The 12,101-nt window shown below is 41.4% G+C and overlaps 1 protein-coding gene across 5 annotated transcripts in view; it reads right to left on the bottom strand.

Annotated features, from left to right (window-relative positions):
• TMEM178B (transmembrane protein 178B) overlaps positions 1 to 12,101 on the bottom strand; it is a 234,828-nt gene that overhangs the window by 23,136 nt on the left and 199,591 nt on the right. For all 5 annotated transcript variants that reach the window (XR_011735587.1, XM_065844344.2, XM_071798440.1 and 2 more), the window contains one exon: positions 10,540 to 10,677. Coding sequence is in view for 4 of the 5 variants with exons in the window: in XM_065844344.2 (XP_065700416.1) it covers positions 10,540 to 10,677 (138 nt within the window). In the remaining variant the exon portion in view is untranslated. The remainder of the gene's footprint in view (positions 1 to 10,539; positions 10,678 to 12,101) is intronic.

The following is a 12,101-nucleotide window of genomic DNA, read 5'->3' as shown; positions in this document are numbered from 1 at the left end:
TTCAAAGTACACGTAACTTGTTTTCTAGGACTGTGAGTGGGAAAGTCTTTTGTATTTCTATTGGATCTGTCTCCCCTACTTTGCTTCTACTTTAATTCACCACTGTCAGCCCCTCAAAGACCTACTGACATCCTCGAGAAGCAAACCAGATTGCATGCCCTTCATAGACTGACTATGCTAGGTTTTCTGTTCTTTTAACTCTGGAAGGTACTGATACTTTTCTCAGTACCTCCTGTCCTGGTGAGGGAAAAATTGCAAGTCAGTATAGCAGACTTAAAAGGAACACACAGAGGACTATGTATAGTTCTTTTTGCTGAAAAGCCAGGGAGAGCTGACTCCTTAATTTACTATATGCCAAGTTCAGGGAGACAGATTTGAGTTAAGACTAAGAAACAATGAGTTTATCGGTGTGCATACGCCACTTGTTGTGTCTTTTGCTGCAGACTGTGAGATCTTTGCACCTCAATACAAAACCTTTCTTCTCCTTCTAAACATCAGTGCTCTTCTGCGATCAGGTACGAGGTTGCTGGAACTGCTTGTGTTGGTATTTCTCTCTCCGTGTGCAAGTGCACATCTAGGAGCATCAGGAACCAGCCACAGGAAAAGGAATCCAACACATTTGAAGGTTGACTTTGAAGTCAGCTGATATTGTTTCCATGGAGATCAACTGCTATGGAGTTGACAATGAATTCTCCCATTGTGCTGTTCCTTCCAGGAAAACAAACAAATAAACAAAAAACCAACCAAGCAAGCAAACAAACAAAAAAAACCTACAAAGAAACCACTTCAAAATGACTATGCCCTGTAGCACAGCTGTGTTATTGGTTTGAAAAAAACATTTCTATATTCCACCCCACCTCCATTCTCTTATGGACGTGTTAACTTGAAGCTCCCTGCTTTTAAGGGCTAGATTTGTCAGTATTGACCTAAAAAGTCAGCAAAATTCATGAGCTATGGCAAAAAATGGAATCTAAAGAAAACAGTATTTTGTGAGAAGGACATAACTTCAAACTTATGTAGGGAATGCAACGATGGGTGTTGTGATTGCCCTTGAGGAGTATTACATCAAAAACTATAAAAGAGCATTTCAGTGGCAGATACAGAGTGACTCATGGAAGCCTGTACAGTGAAAGTAGGTGCTCTTTCATATTTCCAGAGAGTCCCCTATTTCATTCTCAGAATGGGTGCCAGCATTAAGAAATAAATGCAAAATGAGTTCTCAGTGCACCAGTAAGCATAAAGAAGTACTAGAAGTAAAGACATAACACACTACCCCAACTCTGCCTTTTAAGCATTATGTATGGTGAGCCTTGGCATGCTGTTAGCTGAGCAACTGTTTTCTAGCTTGGAAATGCTAAACAGGCGACTCTGGCATCATATTAAAACCTCAAAAGATGGCGAAGAAGAGGTATGCCAATATGGATAATTTCCTAAATGTTTATTTTTGGAGTGAAAATAGGAAATTAGATAGCATTCAAAAGGAAAGTGATCCTAATTTCTAAAGGGTGATTGCTAATGGTTAGTTGGTCAGGAAGAAGCAGCACCTCCAGCCCTCCCCATGTGTGTGGATTGGACTTCCATCTGCCCAGTGGACCTACACACATATGCATGTATATATATGGACATGTATCCACCAGTGTTCAGCTTTTGAAATACACAAGAAAAGAAGGGTCACTCTTTAGGCCCCAGAAACATAGCCTAAAAATGGGATCAGAGATCACAACTTGCAACTCTGTCTATGAGGGGTACCACAAACTCCGCAGAAGATAGTTGTTTTTAAAGAGGGACTGACAAATACTGAAACTGAGGAAAGCCAGCACTTTCTAAAACAAGCTAGCTCTTATTACCTTAATATGCAGTACTTGGCCTTGTCACGTTATTGCCTGATAAGCACTGAGGCACAAAGCCTGCATGGCTGCTCTTGCTCCAGGTCTCATCACAGGTCCGTAAAGACCTTCATCAGCTCCTTTTCTGCCTCCTCCAACACCCTTATAATGTGTTTGATGGTTTTAAAAAATCAAGAGCCTCAGAGAGGTTTAAACATTTAAAACCCATTAACGCTGCACATTAACTCAAGTTCATTCCAATTGAAGATCTTAAATCACTTTAGAGCATAATGCAGAATTTAACCAAAAGCACAAGCAAGAAGAGCATCCGTGTGGTGTGGGAGGCATGGCAGATGGGGACTGACCTTGTCCCTCTGAGGCTTGTTTCAAAGACTTTCATAACAAATTTATGGCATCTCTTGATACAAACTAGCCTTTGTCTCCATCTGGATGTCAATCTACATAAATAAGTTCTTACAGTGGCTTTTGAGGACTTCTGCTGAATTCTAAAGTTCCTCTGCATTTATCCAGCAGGTCGAGGGAGGTGATTCTGCCCCCTCACTTGTGAGACCCCACCTGGAGTCCTCTGGAGCCCTCAGCACAGGAAAGACATGGACTTGTTGGAGAGGGGCCAGAGGAGACCACAGAAATGATCAGAGGGCTGGAACAGCTCTGCTGTGAGGACAGGCTGAGAGGGTTGGGGTTGTTCAGCCTGAAGAAGAGAAGGCTCCGGGGAGACCTTATTGTGGCCTTTCAATGCTTAAAAGGCGCCTATGAGAAAGATGGGGACAGACTTTTTTTAGCAGGGCCTGTTGTGATAGGACAACGGGTAACGGTTTTACACTGGAAGAGAGGAGATTCAGGCCAGATATGGGGAATAAATTTTTTACAACGTAGGTGGTGAAACACTGGCCCAGGTTGCCCAGAGAGGTGGTAGATGCCCCACCCCTGGAGACATTCCAGGCCGGGCTGGACAGGGCTCTGAGCAACCTGATCTAGTTGAAGATGTCCCTGCTTATGGTAGGGGGGTTGGACTAGATGACCTTTGAAGGTCCCTTCCAACCCAAACTATTCCATGATACTATGATCATTAATTTGATATCTCCCATAAGATTAAAACATGTTTGGCATCTTATTTTTTTCCAGCAATCCAACTTTTTCTGAATTATAAGTACTTTTCGAACTGGCAAAAGGTATTACGCCTTTGCAAAAACTATATTTATGCCAAACTTCATTGCTCAGATTTCAGAGACTTATTGTATACCTCTATTTTAGTAACAATCACCTGATGTTGCTTAAGCTTTGTATGCATACAATTGCGCACATATGTGTGCATTTGCACTTGCCTTTCCATATGGAAAAAAAAAAGATTTTATGTAAACTTTCTAAAGTTATTTCTTTTGGAAAAGAAGCACACTAAGCTAGATTTTCAAAGAAGGATGCTGTGGAAAAGAAAAAATAAATACAGTCACAAAAAGTATTTTCAGTCTTCAGTGTCATGATTGATCATGTCACCACACACAAACATCCTGAAGAATGGAGACCTTGATCATTAGTGAGAAATAGAAATCCTAGTGCCCTGTGAGACCCTCTGTATTTCCAGATGAACTCCAAAGAATGGCTTTTATTTTCTCTTCTTGTTTATCTTTCTCTTTGCCTCGTCTTGGCAGCTGCTATGAAGGTACTTCGTAAATGCCTAGGAGACGTCAATCACAGAGCTTTTCCTTACACTTGCTGTATTAAATTGCTCCATTTTTGTTTCTTAAATTATTCAGCAGTGGAATGATTATTTTCAGATGGCAGGACCACAGTTGTGTAGGATAAACACTCTTATTTTCTACTGCTATGTGCTTTTTTCAAAGTACAGTGAGTTAAATTTGGGACTCAAATGACTCAACAGCTGGTAACGATCCATGGCTGCAAATACACAGATGCCTCAGTTGTCATCTACTAACATCTGCACCATGCAGGCGAAGGAAGCACAGCACACAGGTTTGGGGATTTGGAAGACAAGACTCTCCATGGAGGCGGGGAGTGAGAGAGGACGCAGAAGTGTGCAGCACATCTCTACCGACAACTGTGCTGCAGGGGCCCCCAGGCTCTGGTGTGAAGCTCCCCTTTCTGATGGGGTTTGCTTCCCTCAGTATCAGCTCCTGGACACAGTGAGTTGCACTCTGGCAGCTGCTGGGCTCTGGCACACGTGTTGGCACAAACCCCTGGGTGCCTCCTTGTCACCCCCCTGCTGCCTTGTGACAGGTCCACGTGAAGCACAGTGTGGCTGGGGCAAGAGAAGTTGACCGAGTGGAAATGGCCAGTCCATCCTCTGGCTGAGGGGCTAATAAAGTAATTTGTTGACTCAACCCTGGACTGAGGGAAGGTATATTTTGGAAATAATTCTGAGAAGGGAAAAGGATGGAAATGATTTATAAAAGGTTGTTTCTCCCTGGATTAGAATACAAAAGCAGAATGCACTCATACATTCACAAGTAGGTTGTTCTTTATTTCTTTAATAAGCATCCTTTCTTGCATATCTGAAATAAAGCATGAAATTGTGCCAGCACACCTGCATAACTTTATTTTTTCTTCCCTCTCACGCATCTTTCCTGCCTGCTTATCTCTGCTACAGCAGCCAGCACCGGAAAGAATAGGTGTTCACCTCAGCTGTGGGAAAAGGTTTGAAGCTTTTGTAACCCTGACCTAAGCCCTGCAAGTATGGACGTCTCCACAGCACTCTTAGGTGGGTCAGAAGAAACCCAAATCAGTGGCAGAAGTGGAGCTGGCAAATGATGCTTGAATCCCCCAGACTGGCAGAGCATCATTGGAGAAGAGGGAGGGGGAGAGGATGAAAGAAATTCCCGATGTTTCTGAAAGCAAATGCTAGGACACAAAATCAGAGAGGAAAAACTCCACAGCACTTCTGTATGTGTACAGCAAGACTTTCAGTGCTAGTAAAAAAGGGCATTTCAGACTCCCCAGCAAAGCTTCAAGCCTGGTATCTCATGCAAAAATATCACTAGGCAAAAACAAGGAATGAGCTGCTATGAGACTACAGAACAGTTTATTACAGATCTGCATGGTGAAGCTAAATCACACGAATAAGGGCATTTAACAGCTGGAATAATTTCCAAATAGACTAATTAGAGACTGAATTATTAATGGTAAAATTTATAATTAGCTCAAAGCAAGGTTACAGCAAGAAACACACTTGACTTTGCAAAGAATAATGAATATTTGCAAGGCTAGTAAAATTATACGCTTCTCTAAGGAAACTGTTACCAAATGGAGAAAAAACCCTAAAGTGCATGTCACAAGACAAAACTGGCAGAGACCAGATAAAAGTGAAGAGAACAGGTAAAACAGTAAACAAGTGCAGAGATGATTTATTGCATTTATTTGCAGTAAATTTGGAAGAAAATAAGACAACGCAGAAGTCTCTCCCTGAAGGGTTGCCTTGTTAGGCATGCAGTAAAACTCCTTAACTATTTCACTGAAATGTGTTCTCAATACAAATTACAGACTTACAAAAGGAAAATGCATGAATGTGCAGCAGAAGGACAGAGCTCTGATAAGGAAGATAAAAAAACATTCTTTGTGATTCTTTTCATACATTTACAAAGACAAGTGATGCAGCTTTGGCAGGGGAGGTAATGTGGCCAGGGATAAATTTGTGCTGAAGCGGGTACCAGAACAAGATATTGGAAGTGCCGTTCTGTATTTCCAGCTGGACCAAGGGACAGCAGGTCAGCAGGGAGGTACACCAGGTAGGGAAGAGGAGGATGCAACCAGAGCCAAAACACTGAAGCATGCCACCATAGGGCAGCCCTGCCACCCCACTTTCTCTGTGTCAGGCACTGGTGATGATGGAAGAGGTTTTGGGAGACAAAGACAGCCCCGGATCTAGAAATAAACAGAAATAAAACAAGCCGTGTGATGTTTCAAAACAGCTGACTGAAATGAAATCAGAACTGAATTGGGAAAACAACCAGCTATCAGAGATTGTCTTTTTAAAGCAAGTACAGTAACAGAAGGTGTGGTGAGTTTGGGTTTGCATGGTTGTGGAAGGACAATCAACGTAGCCAAATCTGAGATGCTGAAACAAGTCAGTCCTATGAATGAATACACTGGAGAGCAGGTGGAAAAAAACAATCATCAGATCTATATATAGCTTGTCTACTTATCATGATACAGGAAATATTCTTAAACAACTTGATGAAGAACTAAAAGCAGGGATTTGCCTTGGTAGAGTTGCCAGTGTGCTATTTCATAGCATCCAAAGTCTTTGGAGCTGGAGGTAAAACTGAAATTTGACCTTGACCTGGCAATATCAGCTACTACTGAGGGAGTAAAAACACCAATCAAATGAATTTACAGGTTTGCTGTGATAACAAATCCAAGCAAGTCAAGGATTTGAATATATTCAAAAGAATTTCTCAAATCCAGAAAATGTGAGCACTGCTTCCTGAGAACTGATGAGGAGGTAACGTCTAGATTTCAAAAACCAAAGCCGTGGTTTTGGTGCAAGTAAAAATATATTGACCAAAACACAACATATAAAATGCCCCACATGCTTTTCCTCAGATAGGTGTTTAACTGAATTCCTTTTAGAGCACAACTAGGTACTAGATGAGCATGAAAGCATCAGGTTTGCCACAGGACTCTGACATTTGGAAGCAGTGTTACAGATGCTTCTAAGGTTCCAGAAATTATTATAAAATTACAAAATTACTGGATGACATGCCCAGTATGGAGCTCTTACTGGTGCACAGATTTTCAATGATTTGCATGTATTGAAAACGCAAGAAGCTGCAAGAGGATGTGCTTGGAGTCATGTATAATTTGAGTATGACCCAATTCTGTAATAGAATTAAACAGTCTCTAATAAGATGCATAAAATGAACTAGTCTTAGTGAAACTTAAGAACACAATTCCAAATGGAGAAGCTCTCAAAAAAGAAACTCTCCCAGTCCTGCAGGATAAAATCATACTGACAATACAGAAATGAAACAGCAATAGATAGTGCAACTTTGGGTACAGGAGGCTATGCAATATTACCATCATGTAAATTGAGGTCAAAAATACTAAACCTAATTTGCAGTATCCATCTGGCTCTGTATAAGATGAGGGACTGAAAAAATATCTACTATGGTCAGGCAAATGCTGTTGTTCAAGATAAGGAATCCAAGTACAAATTCTAGAATATTATGCAAAAGAACTTCCGAAGCCATGAGAGACCTGTGATTGCTGTTGATACAGATGCATTTGGACTAAACAGAAAAGATGAATTATTAATCATTTTTAACTTGTTACAAAACATGCTGAATAACAGTGTAAAACACACTCTAAATCACAGTTTACATGTCCTGGATTCCAGATGAGCTAATACGAGATAACGGCCTGCATTTCACAAATTACTTATTTCAGCAATTTACTTGAGAAATTAGATCAAGTACACTAAAGTAAGACCTTATTAGGTGCTGCCACATGGGCTAGCAAGAAGACTGTTCAGTAAATACAATAAAGAACCAGAGGTCCAAGGCAACCACGTCTGGTCTTGTTAGATTATAACAGTGCACTTTTCAGTCCTCCATTGAGATTTCCTGTTCAAAGAATTATGGCCAATAAGGGACAAAACACATAGATATGGTAAGCCAGGAATGTTTAAGCATTGCAGAAAAGCTATTAGTCTAGAAATAAAAACAGAGCAAATGCTACAAACATAACCAAGACAAGCGGTGTTGCAAATAAAAGGGAAAGTTAGATTTCAGGCTAACTATATAGCTACCAATTTAACAGTGTCTCCTCTCATCTGCAATAAGATCAGATGTCATAAGCCTCCCAAAGCATTTTTCCCATTAGGGGACCAGAGAAAAAGGCAAAATGAAGAGGCACTCTGGCTCCGTGCTTTTTGAGGACCAGTGTGATGATATGTTGAGAATATTTGTGTCATGACAGAAGTAACAACTTTGTATTCAAACACTGTTCAAATTAAAGATTCATTGGCTGTAGAAGGAATGACTATGTGACAGAGTCTAAAAACATTGATAGCTACTGACTTTTAGATTAGAAGTCTCTAGTCGTGAATTTTATTAACTGGTTGCTTTAGTTTGTAGGTGTTAACTTTATGAAAATTTGCTGTGAAAATGAATCAGGAAAGGCATAGCAGTTTCCACTGACTTCTGCAAAACAAGAAACAGAGTGACCTTTTGTAATCCTGATCCACCTGTCTATGCTGCAGCAGAAAATAAGTTTAATCTCTTCCCTACACATCTTTATTAAAAACATCACACATCTAGGCAGAATTTGTCAGATAAAATAATCCGGTGCCTCTCATTTCAATTAGTTTCAGATTCTAATGGCTGAATCTTGTCATTATTTTGTCTATGCAGTCAAAGAGCACACTACTATCAAATGGTTTCTCCTTGTATAGGTACTTCCACGCTGTGTTCAAGTCAATTATAAGCCTTCTGCTAACAGTTTCAAGCAATTGGTTTTTTTTTGTGGCATGCTGTATTTTTCTTGGTTTTCTGATCTTGAGTCTTTCTGTAGCTCCGCTGCAAACCCCTCCCAATTTTTCCACGTCCTCCTTCATTATGGACACCAGATTAGGATGTCCAGAAATAGTTTTGTTTTGCCCAGAGATAACCCCACCTCATGCTCTTATTGCCTATTCCCATCAAAACGGTCACATTTAGCAGCAGCTGCTTTGCACCAGGAGCTCCTGTGCAGCTGGATGATCCCAGCAACTGTGATCCCAGAGACCTTTTCCAAGCGGCTGCTTTCTGAGAGGCAGCCTCTCCTTCTGCGAGGATGACTGACACATTTTGTTCCCGGTTCCATGACCTTGGATCTGTCTCCACTGAAACGCGTATTGTTTAAGCATACCAAAAGGTGGCTTTGTAAGCTGTGAGTGACCCATCCCATTATGCACGGTTACACTGAGTCTTGTTTCACCTGAAAACCTTTTTCAACCATCTTTCAAATCACCGATAAACAAATTACTTCAAACCAACAAGTAATCTCTGCAGCTGCACTAGCAACTCTCCCCTATATAGTGAAAATTTCCAATTCGTAAACAAGACTTAGCTAGTTTCAAATAAATTTAAGTTTCCTGTATTTATTTAGTGTAGTCTTAATGTTTTTATCTGAATGTCATGCTGTAGTACATTAAATACCACATAGTTATCTGAGCACATTAGAGGAAAATATCCCCCCATGCAAACTAAGATTTTAATTACAAAAGAAATACCAAGCTAATTGGGCAGACCCATTACTCATGAAGTATTGACACCCACAACAAACATTTACAGACGTCCACACATAGACCAGTGTGTACTTGCACAAGGTACTAGCAGATTTCAAATGTGTTTGTGGGCACCGAGAGTGCTACTGTCCATGTCACCAGCACCAACAGCACTGGAACATGAATACTTGTTAATGAAACACTTAAATGCTCTTCTGGGACTACAGAAGCTCTCCTGTATTTCACACACTTAGCTGTGTCACACCACAGTACAGATGAACAGGGAAACAAATGCAGTGAAGTGATGACCTGCCCAGGGTGGGGGGCAAAAACCCAACCAAACAAAAACCACCAGACGGGAAGAGAGAACAGAAGTAGTGCTGTTCACTTTGAGACATTCATCTAGCGTTGTGCTGGAACTTGATTCTCACACCCTTCGTTTCAAGTAACTGTATGTCATGAAACCCTTTGATGGCAGAAAGCTGGATGCTATCTGTAGTAAGAATGGCTGGAACATGACATGGGAAAAACTGGATCACCTCGAAGGCTGGAGGTCAGAAGCACAAAGTGCCAGGGCAGGTACCTGGGGAGTAAGAAAGGGACCCTCTTCTGTAAATTGGGAGATCATCAGTGGCAATTACAAAGGAGGAGAAAGACCTGAATGTATTATCCAGCTGAAGGGTGACTGTGGATCTCCAGTATGATGCAGCACGAAAAAGGCAAATATGACCATGAAACAGTTCAGATAAGGGATTTCCAGCAGAGACAGCGAACCATCACATCACTTATACAAGACATTGATCAGACCTTATTTGGGAATTGCCTTTCTCATCTGTATTTCAGAAAGGCAAGTACAAACAAGAACAGGTGGCAGAAAGGGCTGCGGAATTGATAATTGGTCTTACAGGGAAAAGTCTATAAGAAATAGCATATATAGAGTGGGGAAAGGAAAACAAAGGTTACCATTGTTTTCATAGGTACATCAGAGAAAGCAAGGAGACACATAAACTGAAGGTTACATTTGACTCAAGAGCAACTGACAAGTAATAAATACAGGTTAAGACCTTGAGCATAGTTTCTAGTTACCAAAGTAGTGTGTTCTACTATGAAACAGGAGAGTGGTGGGAATAACATCTGCATAATCTTCACACTTTTATTACTAAATTTATTAAGCTTACTAAGTGTAAGGGTGACAAGGTTACGTGCAGCAACAGAGCACTGGACTAAAGAACTGAGAAGACTATTTCCAGTCCTGTGACTTAGAGACACTGTTTTGTGATAGAAGTAGCATGTAATTACGGTAGCGTTATCCTTGATGTGTACCAGAAGGAGCTCATAACGAAACCAAGTTCAGACCATCTAAAAAACTTCTGAAAACATGTCTACAATGACTTAGAAAAGAAGGGACATGTGGAAAGAGAGAACATTAAAACAATAAGGAAAACACTTTTCTTCAAACACCAACATCCTTACCTCCCATGAGGAAGAGAAGCCCCGCCACATACTGCATAAGGCCTCGATCCCAACAGCACCCCAGCACCCCGATAATCCATCCAAAGAGGATGATGGCCACAGCCATGCCCATGAAGCCAGCTGTCATCCTGCGCAGATCTGCAGTGGGGAAGACAGAAAAATAACGTGTGTGAACAGTGATACATGAACATCATCAGAGCTTCATAACAGTCTTAATCCAAAATGTTACTGATCTGCAAGGTCTTCAGTGTGTGTTGGCACAGGATGATTTGAGTAAGGATGGTTTGGAGGGAGGACAGTCCAGAAAATAAGATACTAGCTTGGGCTGGGGAAAGAGAGCAGATGACCATTACACCAAACAATGAAGCTCAGTGCAGATGCACCCAAGTGACTTGTGGCAATTTGCTCAGGAATCAGAAGCTGTAAAATTACCTCAGTGCAATGCTGTGCCTAATAGCTCTGATCTCTGGGTACTAGCACAACATCTGTTTAAATCCTGCCTTCTCATCTCCATCCATTACCCCACCGCATCCAATGGATATATCTACTCAAACTGATACGCAAAGCTACTCAAACTGATATGCTTTGCTCCAGTGAAGACATGACGGGGGATTCACCTCAGTTCTGATCCCCTGTGTCATCTTGGGGAAGCCATTGAGCCCCTCTGGGTTGCCCTGCTGTCCAGAATAGGTGTGTGTGACACTTGGTACCTCCAGGATGGTGAGGCATGTAGATATTCTGGTGTCAGAGATAATATATGCACTGCAGATACACGGCTGGGGCATACGACACTTTATTGCCCTCTCTCGCATCTAGATGGTGACCTTGTCAGATGATTTTAGGTGAGGATGTTTTTGAGTGCTCCAGGGAGCACCGAGTGTAGGAGGAGGGCAGTGGCTGGAGTGAAGCATTTTCTGCTCTGCAAGCGGGGACTGAGTGCTACATCTGATGTGGGTGCATGGGGTTGACCTGTATTTACTTCATAAATAAACGAAAAACGTTGCCAAGACCTAATGTAAGGGACACTTAAATTCAGATATCTGCCATCTGCAAAAATGATGAGACTGTTGGGATCCCTTCTCCTGCATGTGTTACGAAAAAAAAAAAGTCTTTGCAGCTGTTTTTTATGTGAAATCTGGGCAGGGAGACCACCTGGCAAGGACTATGAGAGCTAAAGAGCATCTTTACATCCTCATGTAATAGAACAGATGGGGGCATCTTCACTAACATTTGATTGTTCCCTGTCCCCCCTCATGCACACACAGAAAGTTTAAGCACTGACATATTAAAAGTATATGTGCAGGGAAAATTCCAGCCAAGTCAGGTCTCCAAACATTTGTTTCCTTCTTGAAACATTTCTTTTTCTATAGCAATGATTCCACTTTCTTTCAAGAAACAGAATGCTTATGGCAGGAGGAGGAAGATTTGAAAACTGTGAATCATCCACCAGTCTCTGTGGCAGCTTGTCTCCTTGGCTCGCCTTTGACTTTTTCTTAATTTCTGTTATTTTTTTACCCTTTTCCCACAGCAGATCAAAAGGACCACCAAATAGCAGCAGTGCA

This window comes from Patagioenas fasciata, chromosome 1 (genome assembly GCF_037038585.1).
Source record: "Patagioenas fasciata isolate bPatFas1 chromosome 1, bPatFas1.hap1, whole genome shotgun sequence".
Lineage (NCBI taxonomy): Eukaryota > Metazoa > Chordata > Aves > Columbiformes > Columbidae > Patagioenas > Patagioenas fasciata.
This window is presented reverse-complemented; position numbering and strand designations above follow the sequence as displayed.